Genomic DNA, 16,884 nt, shown 5'->3' with positions numbered 1-16,884 from the left:
CTAGGGATGGCTCCGCGTCCCTTCGCACTCGCCCAAATACAATCTTAGAATAAGAAAGAAAGAACTAAAAAATCCCTCACAAGGGTTTACAACTTTGAATAAGATGTACAAATTGAGCCTATGATCCAAATCCTAATCTTAGAGGATGAGATGCATAAATAAGCTTTGATTCACTCTTGGGATATTCAAGTAGAGTTTAAGAGTGTTAGGATTGATGATTGGGAAGTTTAGAATACCCATATATATAGGAAAACCCAATATGACCGTTTGAGGGGCATTGTCGTAAATCTGGCAAAGTCCCAACGGTCACATTTTTCTTCCCGTTATAGTGGTCTCGGAGTTCCGAGAGATTTTCTCGGAGTTCCGAGAAAAAATCTCGGAGTTCCGGGAATACAAACAGAATTGAGAAAATGTTACTGGACCATTTCTCGGAGCTCAGAGGAATCTTTCGGAGTTCCGAGAAGCCTATGTCAAGCAGATTTTCAATTTCTGTTTTTGGGTTTCCATCTTTACACCAAGTTGGGATTGTTATGAGGGTTCCAAAGTGTTGGAACACCACAAAGACAATCTCTTAGACATTTATGGTGTGTGAGATTAACTTAATTTATGCCTCTTAAAATCTAATACTAAGATTGGATCTTATACATTCTATTAGACTTCGATCTTCAATAGATTCTTCAATTCTTCAATTGTCTTGGATCTCTGATGTCTTCGGCCTTCATAATGTGGTCCAATGAGAGCTTCTTGGCCTCAATCCAAGCAATCTTGTCTTGACTCCATTATGATCTACAACTTAGACATTCAAACACATTAGTGATCTTAAATCACTTGTGTATTGGAATCATCAAAATAAGATGGGAATGCCAAGGTGGAAACCATTGGGCTTACAATCTCCCCCTTTTTTATGATGACAAGCACAAGAGATTTTTCATTAAAAGCATGCATATATTTTCTTAACCTAGATTTCTCTCCCCCTTTGGCATCTATAAAAAAGATGGGGTAGAAGAAAAACAAAGGGATAAAAATTTACAAATTTAAGCTCCCCATTTTTCAAGGAAAAAGACAAACATAGAACTCCCCCTATTTAGAATTTTTATTCAACATAAGAGGGGATATTTAATTAACCATAAAAATATATTCAATTTTAAGCATAAGCCCCTAATCTAAGAACATATGAAGAGAATCATATGGGGGCTTTGGGAACCCAAGATTTTTTGGTTCCACCATAATCCCTAATCTTAGATGCACATTGAAATTGGTAATGACCATTAATTTCACAATAATGGCATCTAACATGAGGGTTAGATAAACTAGTCCTATCATAATGTGCATGATTAGGTCTTTGACTAGTCTTCTTCAGGATTATGTTAATAATTTTATCACCATTTAAGAATCCATGGAGACATTCATTATGAAGATGGGTTATTTGATTTAAAAAATCATTAGCTTCATCTTCATAAGATTTGGAAGAGCTTGCCACATCTTGAAGTTTGACAATTTGGCAAGTTTTCTCATCCAAACTACCCTTAAGGGTTTTAATCTTAAGTTTAAAGTTTTCAAGTTCTTCTTGAGATTTAAATATGGAAGAGGATGACTCATTTTTCAAAAAATCAAGTTCATTTTCTAATTTTGAAACAGATTTTTTAAGAACTTTATTTTTAGAAATTTGAGAATGCAAGGTTGAGCATAATTCATCATAAGATATGTTTTCACTATCACTACTTGATGAATAGCAAGAGGGGTTAGAATTTACCTCAACATCATGGGAGAGTGCCATGAGGCAAAGATCCTCTTTTTTATCTTCCTCTTCGCTTGAACTCTTGCCCGACGTGCTTTCGCCATCCCAACCGGCTGCAAGAGCCTTGTGTTTCTTCCAATCCTTCTTTCCCTTGTATCTTGAGGAAGATGACTTGAGAAGTGGACACTCCGGTTTTATGTGTCCCGTCTTCTTACAATTATAGCACCTAATTCCTCCTACTTAATTTCTTCTTTCTTCTTCTTCTTATCCTTTTTGTGTTGCTTTCTCCATAAGCTTTTAAATTTCCTTAAAGCTTCTTCCTCATCGCTATCCGCATCACTTGATGATGAGTCCGTCTTGGAGGCCTTTAGAGCTAGAGACCGGCTTTCTCTTTCTTTCACTTTCGGCTTCTTCTCTTCTTGACGGCTAGTGAGGAGCATCTCATGAGTGATTAGAGATCTTACAAGCTCCTCCATAGATAGCGTCTTGAGATCTTTTGATTCTTGGATGGCGGTGACTTTTGGGTCTCAATAAGGAGGAAGTGACCTAAGCAACTTACTCACAAGCTCATCAGTAGGATAAGATTTACCAAGATTAGCTAATTCATTAGAAATTTTAGAGAATCGGGTATACATATCGGAAATACTTTCATTTTGACCCATTCTAAACATTTCATATTTGCTCTTTAACAAGTTTATTTTGGAATCCTTAACTTGTGATGTTCTCTCATGGGTAAAGGCAAGTGTATCCCAAATAACCTTGGCGGAATAAAAAAGAGCAACTCGATTAAACTCCTCCGTAGATAAGGCGCAAAACAAAGAATTTATAGCTTTGTAATTTAAATTTGCGTGCCTTTTCTCTACGACACTCCATTCTTTAAATGGTTTGGAAGGCAAAATGTATCCATTTTCAACAATGTGCCAAAGTTCCACATCTATCGAAAGAAGATAGATGCGCATTCTTATCTTCCAATGTCCATAGTTGGACCCATCAAAGAAATGAGGTCTAGTTGTGGAATGGCCTTCCGGAAGTCCGGTTCCATTTTTATCCGCCATTTCACAATTAGAAAGTTGCCAAAGATCTTATGATCTTTCCCTTGTTGAAAACAAAAATTTTCCAAAGATTTTTAGAAAAGAAAATCTTTTAAGAGCCAAGGCTCTGATACCAAGTGAAAATCCAAGGGTGGTCCCGAAATGGCAACTAATGAGGAGTGAAAATTTAGGTTCCTAACAAGTTTTAATCTTTTGAAAACCTCTAACCTAATTTTGTAGATCAAGGGATCAAGGAATGAATATTAAGCACACAAGTTAAATCCCAAGTGCAATGCAAATATAGAGGAAAAGATAAGAGAGAGTGCACCCGAGATTTAAAGTGGTTCGGTCCTCAAAACGCGAGGCCTACTCCACTCCACCAACCAAACCCGTTGATGGCTTCACTAAGGATTCCTTTAATGGCGAGGAATCAACCCAATTACAATTTGGTTCGGCTCCGCCTCGCAAGACTTGCCACGAACCGGAGAAAGCTCCGCATCTCCTCGCACTCGCTCTTGGGATGGCTCCGCGTCCCCTTCGCACTAGCCCTCTAGGGATGGCTCCGCGTCCCTTCGCACTCGCCCAAATACAATCTTAGAATAAGAAAGAAAAAACTAAAAAATCCCTCACAAGGGTTTACAACTTTGAATAAGATGTACAAATTGAGCCTATGATTCAAATCCTAATCTTAGAGGATGAGAGGCATAAATAAGCTTTGATTCACTCTTGGGATATTCAAGTAGAGTTTAAGAGTGTTAGGATTGATGATTGAGAAGTTTAGAATACCCATATATATAGGAAAACCCAATATGACCGTTTGAGGGGCATTGTCGTAAATCTGGCAAAGTCCCAACGGTCACATTTTTCTTCCCGTTATAGTGGTCTCGGAGTTCCGAGAGATTTTTTCGGAGTTCCGAGAGAATTTCTCGGAGTTCCGGGAATACAAACAGAATTGAGAAAATGTTACTGGATCATTTCTCGGAGCTCTGAGGAATCTCTCGGAGTTCCGAGCTCGGAGCTCCGAGAATTCTCTCGGAGTTCCGAGAAGCCTATGTCAAGCAGATTTTCAATTTATGTTTTTGGGCTTGCATCTTTACACCAAGTTGGGATTGTTATGAGGGTTCCAAAGTGTTGGAACACCACAAAGACAATCTCTTAGACATTTAAGGTGTGTGAGATTAACTTAATTTATGCCTCTTAAAATCTAATACTAAGATTGGATCTTATACATTCTATTAGACTTCGATCTTCAATAGATTCTTCAATTCTTCAATTGTCTTGGATCTCTGATGTCTTCGGCCTTCATAATGTGGTCCAATGAGAGCTTCTTGGCCTTAATCTAAGCAATCTTGTTTTGACACCATTATGATCTACAACTTAGACATTCAAACACATTAGTGATCTTAAATCACTTGTGTATTGGAATCATCAAAATAAGATGGGAATGCCAAGGTGGAAACCATTGGACTTACACCTATGATACATAGCTATTTATCATGAAAAAAAAAGTGGAAGAGAATAAAACTGTTCGGTGGGGTAAGCAAGCTTCATTTCATTGCGTGCATTGGTATGAGCATATAGTATGCATACTTGGCATTCTTGTAAATGTCACTAGATTGTGCAATATGCAAGGTGAGATCTACCTCGTTTTGGAAGGGGGTCTGCTTCTAGGGCAAGGTGAGTTTTGAGACATGCCAGTGGAATTTGATTGAGTGCTTCTAAATTGAAAGATGAACACCATGAGTTTCATATGGGTGGAGAGTAGTGTCAAGGTGAGTTATACCTCCCTTAGATACCATCAAACCTACCTTTTATGGGAGTTCTCATGGAAATTCAGTCCAAACAGTAATGGGGATGTGTCTTATGGCAAATGTCATTGTGTGCATTTGGCATTAGCAAATTTTTTATTATGGAAGCCTTGATCTTACTAGAGATTTACCTCTTTGTATAAGCACAGTGTAAATGATTTGGCATATAGAGTTGAATTCCAAATTGGATATACTTCTTCCTTGCAAAATGTCTTGATTCTTAATTCCTTTTTTTTTTTTTTTCATTTTTTAGGTATATATTGTTCTCACCTCATCTTTTTGTAAATTTTTTCTTATTAATGTATTTTTGTAGCCTTTGCTTTCACTTGAAAAAAAAAAAAACCTCTTTAGGGGCAGAATGGGTAGATTTTCCCGAAAGGTGCTATGGAAGAATTTTAGGACTTTGGGGTAGTTTACGGGAAGCTGAGGAAGTAAAATCATGGTGGCAGGTGAATAAGAAGGGAAAGAAAATGTGGGTGTAAGGGTAAAATCAGCATAAGGGATTAGGGCTTCTGTATTGATCAAACAAGGGCTACAAAGGAAAAAAGTGTTATGATAATTTAAGAAGAAGAGGTGAACACAGAAATAAAAAATGGAGAGGCTTCGAATTGGCTCTAGAAGGGATTAAGGCTTCTTAATAGGGGGTTCTGCTTCTAGTCATCATGGCAAATAAATATTCAATCCTTTACGGTAAGTATATACTGGTTTGGAGATCTGTGGATAATTGAGTATACAACCATGGTCACTTATTTTTCACAATCAAAACAATTTAGAGGGAGGCAAGATCATAATTTAATGGTGGTCTCCCTTTACATCTTAATCTTTTATCTTTTTTCCCCATAGATTATTTATTATTTATTACCTTTTTCAGGGATTTTTTCAACTTCACTGAGCCAATCATTTTCTCGCTAGTTGCAATGACTTTTACCATTCAGAAAGGAAAAAAAAAACCATTCAGAAAGAAAAAAGAACAGGGCTTGCACCGCTTTCGCAACAAGGTCACATTTTTTAACATTGGTTGCACCAATTTTGATTTGAACTTGTGCCAAAATATACAAGATATCTCATATAATTGAGAACTTTTACCTAGAAACACGAACATTTTGTGTGACTTAAGCTTATAATGATTCGGCTGTGAGCTTCTAGCAGTTGAGTAACAATTTTAAGTTATGGTGGAATTGTATTATGCTCTCCAATTGTTCGCCGAAACTTTTTAGCAACTTCCAATGTTACTGACATTTTATCCAATGAACTTTCTCCATGTTATATTTTATATCAATCCATCCAGGGGCGGAGCCAGGAATTTACACTGGGGGGGGGGGGGGCAGACTAATTTCAACTTGCCTTGATTGGTTATTGGGGGGGTGCGCATGGCCACTAAACTAACTAGCATGCACGTACAGCCATGTAGCATAAAAGGGATTTTGCAAGTCTTTGGGGGCGCCATGGCCCCCCCCTCATGCTATATGTGCCTCCGCCCTTGAATCCATCTGCATTCAAGCCTTTGTATGACAGTATATCCTTTTATAAGTTAGTTTGTCATTCCATCATTACTGCAATACAATTTTATCATGATTAAAGGAGAAATTGTTTGTATGACAGTATATCATTTTATAAGTTTGTTTGACATTCCATTATTACTGCAATATAATTTTATCATGATTAAAGGAGAAATTGTCTTGTACTCATTTATTTAAATATGCATGGTTAATTCAATTGTAGTTTTGAACCTTGAGTTCTGATGTCATTGTGATCTATTTGCTCTGCACAGAAATTGGATTTTAAGTTTCCTCTTACGGTATCATGCATTCACTTCATATGTTCTGCTATTGGAGCATACTTGACAATCAAAGTGCTCAAACATAAACCACTGATCGAGGTTGATCCTAAAGACCATTGGAGAAGGATATTTCCAATGTCATTTGTTTTCTGTATCAACATAGTGTTGGGAATTGTGAGCTTGTGATACATTCCGGTGTCTTTTATGCAGACAATAAAATCATTTACCCCTGCAACCACAGGTTTGTTTGAGATTTTTCTCTGAAATTAATTCAAGCTGATTTTTTTTTTTAATTTTTCAACGCATTAACATAGCTTCATAGCCTTCATCTTTTCTGATTCCAATTCCCTTAGACCAGTCATTTTGCAATGGCTAGTGTGGAGAAAACACTTTGACGGGCGCATTTGGGCTGCTTTGGTACCGATTGTCGGAGAAATTCTTCTTACTTCTGCTACAGAGCTTAGTTTCAATATATTTGGATTCTGTGCTGCCTTATTTGGTTGCCTTGCTACATCTACAAAGACTATTCTTGCAGAATCTCTACTTCATGGATATAAATTTGACAGGTTGTGTATCTTTTCATATTATTTTTTCCTCACTCAAAAGCCTAATCTTGTTTTGCATTTTTAGGCACTAGAAATGAAGTAATTCTTTGAAAAAAATTAATTTAATCTCTAGTGATTGAAGTTTGTTTTTTTTAAAAAAATTTATGTTCACATCACTTATGTCAAAAATTTTCTAGGATATAATATAATTTGGTTATTCACACTACTACTGTGGAAGTTTTTTTCCTCTTTTGCATTGTAGCATAAACACAGTGTACAATATGGCACCATTGGCAACTATGATCTTGGTGGTACCACTTCAAGCTCATCTTTTACTTGTTCTCATCTTTGAACGTTTTGATTCCAGGTTCCAGTCGCTGTCTTAGTATCATGGCTGATTTTTAGAAACCCAATTCCGATTTTAAATTCTTTTGGATGTGGAGTGACACTCCTCGGCTGTACTATCTACGGATACGTGAGGCACAATCTCTCTCAGAAACTGCCAGGAACCCCTCGAAAACGGATGGAGATGCTCCCACTTGTAAATGTTAAATTAGATGATTAAGGTTTAAAGGCACAATAATATGGTTTTAATTGTTGTAAAGAGTCAGCTAATGTAATGGAACTGCTCTTCTAATATAGGGAAAGCATTTGAGCTGAGGATTGCTTTCTATTTCCTTCCATTTGATTAGTTGAAAGGTTCTTTGCCATGACATTTTGATTGGTAGATATTTATCAGAATTTTCACATAGCATGCCAACATCATAATTTAATACTGAATAAGAAACTATGTTAGAAATTGGATTTGAGAGATGACATAGTAACCAAGATATCAACTCTTGATTCAATTTTTCTGAGCAAAGATCTAAACTTTTTGTACAAAGGTTGCATGCTTAAATGTGGGTCTTTTGTCAAATGTTATACCGTCTACTAAGCAAGGAGCCAGAAGTTCTTCTGCCATCTAGTGCTGATGAGGTATCCACCAATGCCCCTGCTCTGTTTTCTAACACCCAATGTCAGACATTCGGCACTATTGATGCATTGCTCCACGAAATCCTCATTGCTGCTCTTGAAGAAACTGCAAAACAACAAGAAAATCTCAACAACATTTGATCTAAAATGCTTCAATAAGATCTCAGATAAGTAACCCAAAAACTACAATCTTTCCCTTCTATTTATGGGTGGATGGACAGAGAAGCCACAGATCAAGATCTAATATAATGAAAAGTGAAACAAAGGCTTTTACCAATTGATTAGAGAAGGCTTCTTCTGACCCAAGACCAAAACAGAAGCTTCAAGTTTCTTGACTTGGCTGATGACAGTGGCTAATGTGGGTCCTTGGATAACCAGAGCTTCAACTTCCACCTGATGGATTAAAAAACCCACATAGGAAGTAAACAAAGTCATAAAAATGGGAAAAGAATAATAGTAAAGGGTCAATGAACTTATCAATTTTTTGATGTGATAAGAAGGAAAACCATTCAAGACAAGAGATCTAGGAGAAATTGATTAGAAATGTGGTTCTTACTAGTCCTTAAACCAGAACACAAAATGAGAATACAAAAACCCATCTGGAAAATGTGGGCATTTTTTTTTTTTTTTGAACAAAAAGAGAATCTAGTAAGAAAGTAGAAGATGGCCCAAAAAAAAGAAAAAAATCCAGTATCCCCTTGTGTTTTCCATTCTGTTTACATTACCTCTGGTTTGAAGGCCTTGCAAAGAGATCCAAGAGAGTTGGCAAGGTGAGGTGAAGAGTCAGAGGAGAGGGGGTTTCTTTGAGATTTGTGAGGTGGAATGATGTGAAGAAGAGTAAGGAGATCTCCCTTGTTAATCACATGTGAGAGTGCCCACATCATGGCATCCTTAGCACTTGTAGATCGATCTATCACCACCATTACCCTCTTCCTCAAAACTAACCCATTCTCATTATTCATATTAACACCTTCCATTTGCTTCAAACTACTCTCAGGACCCTTCTTGTTCCATCTCTTTGAAGAATCCCTGCTCTCTCTACCACTTATCTGCCTAATAAAAGACCCACCACCAGAACCAGAACCAAAACCCACCATTTTTCTTCTCTCTATGTACTCTATCTAAACCTTTATAATAATGTATAAAGAGAACAAAAGAATCTATATATATACAGAAAGATAGATGGGAAAGAGAGGAAAAAATGTTATCTTCTGAAGCAAAGTCACAAGGAATCAATCCCTAATTCCCTATGGTGATGATGGAATGCTGTTTACCTTTCTCCAATTTCAAAATGAAATATCAGATTAGAAATCTGAAAAATGGGGTTGAAATAAAGCAATTTTTTGAAAAGAGTAATGACGTAGCCTTTGTAAAGATTCTGAAGCTGACATTAAATGGTATAATAAATTAAAATTTAATCAGAGTGGGACCCACTGAAACCTCTCTGAGATGATCCTCGTGAATTGGGATAGACCTGGAACTCCTTCAAATAATTGATTCATGTCAGTGGTTTCTCTTACTTTTTCTTTTTTTTTGTTGGTGTATGAGAAGATTGAGAGATTTTTGATTTGTGGGTTGGTTTTCAGCTTTTTGGGTAGAAAATGACAAATACACGCCAAATTTTTTTTGAAAAAGATATCTCTGATTAGTGTTTTTATAGGACTGTAGTCTCCGACACATTTTCCAGGAAGGACTAATTACAAAGCTGCTAGATAAGATAAGGGCGGGTTCCTTATCTACGGAAATGACCAAAATACCAGTAATTTTGGGATAAATCTTCTAAAGGCATGTTTGGCAACTATGAAAAAATATTCCATGGAATATTAGTGAGGCTGGTTGTGAGCATGGTTTTATATTTCGATTTCTGTAAAGTTTTGTCCTAGCTGAAACCGATATTTTGGCCAAAATCCCAAAATTTCGGTACAAAGTCCGGAAATTTCTACGGAAATATAGGCCGAAATACTGTAGAAGAATAAAAAAGGGCTTTTTTTTTTTTGAAAATTTGGCTGAATTTCGGTTTCGGTACGTTTCAGTTTCCGACTTGACCAAAATCCGAAATTTCGGATTTAAAACCATGGTTGTGAGATGGGTCCAGAGGGAAACTTTGAATGGACCATGAAAAGCCCTTGAAAAACAAGGATAAAAACCAGTGTGAAATATCGTATTATTTTTCACTGTTTTTAAAGGATCTCTCGTCCTCTCTCCCCTCCCTCCCTTCCTCTCAACTCTCAAGTCTCTGCTCTGTACCTCCTCAGCTCGTCTCTTCAAATTGGGCCCACAAAGTTTCCATGAAATAATTTTTCATGATTGCCAAACATGGGCTAAAGTAAATATCTAAGGTTTTTGGTAATTATGTAGTGTCATTTTTTTTAATTTTCGGAAGAGTGCTGCTACGGGAACCGAGAGCAAAACCGAACAAATCCCAATAAGCCACGTGACAAGGGAGGGTAGTTTTGCCATTTTAAGAAGAAAAAAAGCCAAAAGAAGAGGAACAAGATTGCTAACGTGTGAAGAGAATATTTGTTTGGTTCCACTCTCGGAACCCAACTCAGTTACCAAATCATTATTCTTTCTGGAATGGTATTCCTTTTTAAAAGTGCTTTCAAGTTTCAACTAATTAAATCACCTTGATGTAAGGGTGTCAATTTTGGCTCGGGCTCGGAAGCTCGCTCGAGCTCGGCTCGAATCCTTAACGAGCCGAGCCGAGCCCGATTTAGGCCAGGCTCGGCTCGGCTCGGCTCGTTAAGAATTTAATATATTTAAATATATATATTATATATTAATATATACACTAAAAGGGTTATCCAGGGAGTGAAAGGGGGAGGCAAAATATGTCACTTCATTTTTGGAACCCCATTTGTTACTTGGACCACGCCCCATAGTGTCAAAAAAGTAGTCAAATTACACTAGATAGGGCTGTCCAGGGAAGATGAGGGGTGTGAACTTAATATAACCCGAGCTCGGTAAGGCTCGCGAGCCTGACCGAGCCAAGCCGAGCCCGAGCCAAGCTTTTGAGCTTAACGAGCCGAGCCGAGCCTGGCCACGCTCGGGTCGGCTCGTTTACACCCCTACCTTGAGGTATCAAGACCCATAGTTTCGGTTTTTATTAGGCTGCTAACGAACCAGGATGGTATGAAGGATCCACATGAATTGGTTTCACTAGCGTGAAACATAAACAGACGATGTGGGCCCACAAGAGTGCCTCATGTAGGGGTGGCAATGGTTCGGTTTCGGTTCGGTTTGACCCCCCAAAACGAACCGAACCGAAATTTGAATCGGTTTAAAATAGTTGTTGGGAGATGATTTAAAAATATCATCTCCCAACAACTATTTTTTAAATCAGATGGGACCGATACTATTGATAATGTCCATCGAAGTATCACCCATATCTGATTATATTTTACTGTTTGTAAAATAAACCTACTAGCTTAAAGGGTAACAAAATAAAAAAATGCCTATGTAACCAAAGGAAAAAATTCGTGTTCTAATGAAAAAAAAAAATAAAAAAAAATCAAACTAACAAATCCACCTTTCTCGTCTTGTTGAAGCCTAAAATCCTATAATTCATTCACCGGTTGTCGCTCTCTATTAATTGGTTGTCGATCTCCGATCGCCGATCGCCGATTGTTGCTCCATTCTTCTCCCTTAACTTCTCTATTCGCTAGTCTTGTTCCGAATCTTAGATCACTGTCTTCATTTATGATTGTGTTCTGGATCACTAATGTTCGTCATCGGTCTAGAGTTAATTTTCTGCATCCTTAAGCCCTTTCAAATACCACTTGGACTCGTACGAATTAGTTGTGAGGACCTACCATGCTTCTTGATCCTAATTATTTGCAGAAGATTTAGCAATGGAATGTCATGGGATCATGCTACTTAATTTATTTCTTATTTAGAATAATTTTTTGACATGCTTAAAATAATTTTGTTTTGGCAACAGCAGAATTAGGGGAGTGATAAATCAACCCCCGTATATCTTAAATTGACCCCCTTATGTGTCTATCTCTCTCTAACCCAGAGGAGAGTGAGAGACACATAGAGGGTCGATTTAAGATATCTGGGCGTCGATTTATCACTGCCCTAGAATTATTGTGTTCTCAAGTAATATTGGCCCACTCAATCTATCATGTACTACACGTGACAATATTACTATATTAGAGTGACGTGGGGACACATACCCTCAAACTATTGAAAACTATATAAAGATATTCATTTATTTATAACTACTTATATCTATTAATTGCCATTAAATTTCTTATATAATATAACTAATATAAAAACAGTTAGGTATGGATGAATTCTATTTACTACACTAAGGGCGTGTTCTGTAACACCCAGCCCCAATGCTTGAACTTGTTTTAACTTCTTGAAATGGGTGTCATTACCAAAAATCAAGCTCAGGATTAATTGCTTAGAAATGAGTGTCGTTACCAAATCGAGTATAAGAATAATTGCCTAGAAATGGGTGTCGTTATCAACTTTTAGCTTACAACTATTTGTTTGGAAGGGGTGTCATTATCATAGTTGAGCATATGGGTATTTGCATGTAATGGGGTGTCATTATCAGTTACTAGGTGGGTAAATTAGGACAGAAACCCTACAGAATTTTGCTACATTAGAAATTCAAACCATTTTGAGAATGTAAGAGGCCAAGTAAACGATCTATGCCTCTTGAATTATTAAGCCTAATTAGGAATTATACCAACCTAATGCATTGATTTGAGTTGGCACCTTGCAAACCAAAAAGGGAAGCACCTCTATTTATGTGTGAACGTTCCATATGAGTATTAGACCTGGCAAACGGGTGGGTCGGGCCGGGTCAACCCGTGGGTGATGCGGGTGCGGGTCCACGGGTCGGGTGAGAAAATGACCCGCATTTTGGCGGGTCAAAATTTACGTGACCCGCGCGGCCCGCGGGTGGGCCGGGTCAACCCGCGGGTCACCCGCAAATATGCCGCAAATATGGGATTGTAATAATTATTTTGATTTGACAGCCTCTATTTTTCCCGTAATTGTCATAGATGTGATTTGGTATTTTTTTCGTAATTTTAAAATTTTATAACCCTTTCTAGGTAATTTTTCATTCAAAAATTTATAATTTAGCTAATTTACTTTTTGTGGTGTAATGATTACTTTTTTACATTTTCTAGGAACATTTTAGCAACATTTGGATGCGCGCATCTTTGCATACACAAAGGCCACTTGCCGAGAAATTGCCAAAGGAGAAGCTTGATAGCAAATTCTAATAAAATAAAAACCACATTTAAATGTTATCAACACTACTGGGCACTCTCACTTTATGTATGGCCCACACCATAGGATGATCCAAACCGTCCATTAGTTGGGCCATAGCCTAAATAGGTTATGCTCCAAAATCATTTCCATAGGATGATCATATCCCTCCAATCTGAATGTTAGAGGGTTGATCCTAACCCTCTATAGATCGGAGGGTTAGAATCAACCGATGGAAATAATTTTGGGGCATAACCTATTTAGGGTATGGCCCATCTAATGGACGGTTTGGAACTTTGGATAATCCTACGGTGAGGACATACCGTACTTTTTATAAAAGTTACTCATAAAAAACAAACAGCAGTGATGATAACATTATCAAAAAGATTAAAAAATACTCTAAAAATGCGGGTGCCCCCGGGTGCCCGCGGGTTGACCCGACCCGACCCGTGTTTTTGCGGGTTGGGTCACCCGCGGGTTGGTTTTTGACGGGTCATGGAAACTTAGACCCGTGCCCGCAAATTTGCGGGTGGGCCGGGTCTACCTGCGGGCACGGGTCACTTTTGCCAGGTCTAATGAGTATATTATTATGAATTTTTTTTATTTAGTAGAAATCCTTATTTTAGTAAAGATAGAAGATTAGAATTCATCCCTTCTATATATATAGGAGTGCCTACACGGCTGAGATTTTCTTGTTTTAAAAATGCATGTGTAGTGTGTGGTGATTCATGGAGAGAGAATGGTATGAGCTTTTTGTTTGTTGTAAGTTCCTTTTTCCTTGCCTCAATTAGGATGCAAGTGTATTTTGGCTTAAGCAATTTCCTTTTATACATTCTTCTAGAGTGGTAAGTTACTTAGTCCATTAGCATATTCTATTTTTTGGTTGGCTTAAAGTTGGTAGGTTTCTACTCTTACTTTACATATCAGCATCAAGAATGATTTTGAGACTATTACTCTACTCAAAACGTATGGGAATTTGGAACTTTCCTAGGCTGCTACCTTTTCTCTCCACTCTCCTCCTTTCATTGCATGAAAGTTGGTTGTTTGTGGGCTTTACAAAGAAGGAATATAGGTGGTGTTTGAGGCCATCGGAATGATTGAAACTCTCCTACAAGACCAAGTTCTAGAGCACTTTCGAAGTCTATAATCAGCCCTGGAAACCATGGCAAACCAGTCCTAGAACCTCTACAAACTGCTATTGCTGCCCGGTAAATAAACCACTTTCCACCATCTTGTTGTCCTTGTCTTTAATGACCAAACATCTTGCAAAAGTTTAGAATTTTTAGAACTCGTAGCACTTGCAAAAGTAGCCGCTTTTAGTCAAAACTTCAACAAGTATATTGCTGAATCGTCGCCAGCCATTAGAGTCTTTCCTTTAACAATTTCATCATCTCTTCAAGCTTCAATAGGACAAAGTGACGGCAACATCTACTATCTCTTCTCGCATTGCAATCCAGGTTAGTACACTGCTACAAAAGTGAAAATCCTACATCATGTTTTATGTTTTTCTTTGCCTTGATACCAACCTCGCAGCCCCACTATATTTTCTTAGTTGTATCAACCAATCTCATTACCTTGATGTCCTTTAACACAAGCTAACTGGCTGCTCATTTCTTGATCAGCCAACAACACATTCTTAGTTGACAGCAGCCCTTGTTTTATTTGTTTTAATCACCAAAGCCTACTACTAGTCATTAGGTTGATGCTCATTGAGGCTGTCATTAGCATTAGTAAACCAGTTCTTGGAAGTTCTCTCTATCACCAACTACCCTTTGTTTCGAAAACCCATTAATGGTCATGTGCCTTGCTTTCTTAGCCACAAGTTCAGAAAGCGAAATAATTGCAAACAGTTCTTTTAACTAACATTTATGAGTGTATTTTTCCCACCTCAACAGTCCTATATAACTCTAGGTTTTTATTTCCTTTCAGTCTCTTACTTTACATCACATCTCTCTACGCTCTAGGAAGATCTTCGTGGGACTTGACCTTGCAAAGGAAATTTCTGGAGATAGTGCATAAGGTAGGTGATCCTACCCTATGTCAGTGTATTATGTATATTTCATATACTTAGATTTATTGCAAGTGTTTATTACAGTTCATTACATGGAACTGTTTTGAAAAGGTTTCTCACTGTTCTCTTTTAGCATGTCATTCCAAATGATTGAATTGTCATTATCCATGAAATGCTTTAGTCTTAATATGCTTCCTTATCTATACAAAAAGAAGAAGAAAAGAGCTTTGTGACTAACGTGATTTTTGGAAACTTAAGTTCATGAAACATTATTGAAAAGCATTCTATATATGATATGGTTTCAATTGTTTGGAACGGAGGAGCCCCCAATGGTTTGAAACGTCTTCAAAATTTATGGCACGGTATTGAAAACATTAAATTGCTTTTCTCTATATTTATATACAGTCTTGATATGGAATGGATTCCGCCAGTAAGGTTGATCTCTGGTGGGGATCTAGTGCCCAACCTGCCAGTGGGTGAGTACACTGGACGTGATCACGTAGACCGGTCAAATTTTATCTGCCCGTAAGGTTGATCTCGGGCGGCCAGTAGGGAGTCCTCTGGCTATTGATATTGTGATATTGCGCGCTTTAGGACCTGTGAGTCCTGCGAACGAGTGTTCGCCTTGGGTTACGCTACTTGCCAATAAGGTTGGAAATTGGCCACAGAGAAGACTGTTAAGTATTCGATTTCCAAGTGGAAAAATGCAAAACCAAGTCTTTGAAAATATATATTCTTTGTCATTGATTTCAAAGTCGAAAACTGCATAACCGAGTGGTTGGAACTGTTTTTGTAAAAACATGTATTTTTCTTATATAGCTTATGTAGAAATGATTTTCTTGATTCTTATCAATTTCTGCATTGGCTAAATTTTATGGCATGTTACTTCTTTTCCGCACCAACATTGTTTTCTTTTTCCTATTAGCTGGGTTGGATTTGGAAAACCGGCTGGGCTGTTAGCTCATTATGTGGTTTAACAATTTTCAGATACAGAGGAGCGACAGTAGATTTGCTGAGATCAGGCACTTGGATTGGAGCTTAGGAAATTTCTTGCTTTCTTTCATTATTCGAGTTAGAGACTTTTGTTACTTTATTAAGGTGATTGTCGTCTAATAAGAATTGTTTGGATTTAGACTTATGGACCTATATATGTATTTCATTTGAGCTTTAATTGAGACTAAAATTTCCGCATTTATTAATCGATTTGAATATTGAGAATAGTTGGTTGTGAGGAAGCCTTGCATGCTTGTGGGGGTGACCCTATGGGCGTGCGGCGGCTGTCACGTGCGCCTTACCTCGAATTCTGGGTTCGGGGCGTGACATGTTCGGCAAAGACATACAGTTCGTCCATGATTAGCTACTGTCTAATCTTAGCTTCAATTGCTAGTTTGAATCATGATCTAATTTTCCTTTTGAAGTCTCAAGCTTTTTCCAAATGTCGATTTCATTTCAAAATCTCCATTTATTCTAGCATGAGTTTGTACTACAATTAGTCGTTTTAAGGCATTTCTAACATACATTATTATTTCAAGTCGAATTCATATAACTAATAGTTGCTAAACCATCTTAATTCCACTTGCATGTATGATGTGCTCTACTATCTAGTCGAATGACTAATCGAAGTGATATCGACAAAATGCTAGCAAAGACTAGCCACCTTCAACATTTTTACTGAGGAGAGCCAGGCATTAAGCACACAACCAAGCTAATCAAGACATGGAAAAAAGCATACTTTGATTTACCAAACCTGTTAAGAGGAAAGGCCCA

At 37.6% G+C, this 16,884-nt stretch overlaps 1 protein-coding gene and 1 long non-coding RNA gene across 5 annotated transcripts; one reads left to right on the top strand and one right to left on the bottom strand.

Annotated features, from left to right (window-relative positions):
- The first annotated feature begins 4,944 nt into the window (after window positions 1-4,944).
- Window positions 4,945-7,575, top strand: LOC143888261 (uncharacterized). Of its 4 annotated transcripts, none has more exons than XR_013254518.1 (3): window positions 4,949-5,267; window positions 5,449-6,598; window positions 6,716-7,575. It is a non-coding gene; the product is annotated as an uncharacterized LOC143888261 (long non-coding RNA). The 4 variants fall into 4 exon arrangements; XR_013254517.1 differs by having other exon boundaries at window positions 5,449-6,923; window positions 7,270-7,575; XR_013254516.1 differs by having other exon boundaries at window positions 4,964-5,267; window positions 5,449-5,575; window positions 6,349-7,575.
- A 95-nt stretch (window positions 7,576-7,670) lies between these two features.
- On the bottom strand, window positions 7,671-9,449 carry LOC143888260 (uncharacterized). The gene is made up of 3 exons (XM_077392621.1): window positions 8,600-9,449; window positions 8,149-8,267; window positions 7,671-7,980 (listed from the first exon to the last, which is right to left on the bottom strand). The coding sequence occupies exons 1-3, from the start codon at window positions 8,969-8,971 to the stop codon at window positions 7,833-7,835; spliced, it is 639 nt and encodes a 212-aa protein (XP_077248736.1). The 5' UTR covers window positions 8,972-9,449; the 3' UTR covers window positions 7,671-7,832.
- Window positions 9,450-16,884: the final 7,435 nt, after the last annotated feature.

The sequence above is a fragment of the Tasmannia lanceolata genome, unplaced genomic scaffold, assembly GCF_043159265.1.
Source record: "Tasmannia lanceolata isolate RefF3 unplaced genomic scaffold, GAP_Taslan_0.1 ptg000012l, whole genome shotgun sequence".
Taxonomy (NCBI): Eukaryota; Viridiplantae; Streptophyta; class Magnoliopsida; order Canellales; family Winteraceae; genus Tasmannia; species Tasmannia lanceolata.
This window is presented reverse-complemented; position numbering and strand designations above follow the sequence as displayed.

Excerpts from the sequence above, each read along its gene's own strand:
- LOC143888260 (XM_077392621.1), bottom strand. The coding sequence starts at position 8,971 with ATGGTGGGTTTTGGTTCTGGTTCTGGTGGTGGGTCTTTTATTAGGCAG. Across the intron at positions 8,268-8,599 it reads GCAAGGCCTTCAAACCAGAG|GTGGAAGTTGAAGCTCTGGT; the intron begins GTAATGTAAACA and ends TTAATCCATCAG. Across the intron at positions 7,981-8,148 it reads AAGCCTTCTCTAATCAATTG|TTTCTTCAAGAGCAGCAATG; the intron begins GTAAAAGCCTTT and ends GTTGTTTTGCAG.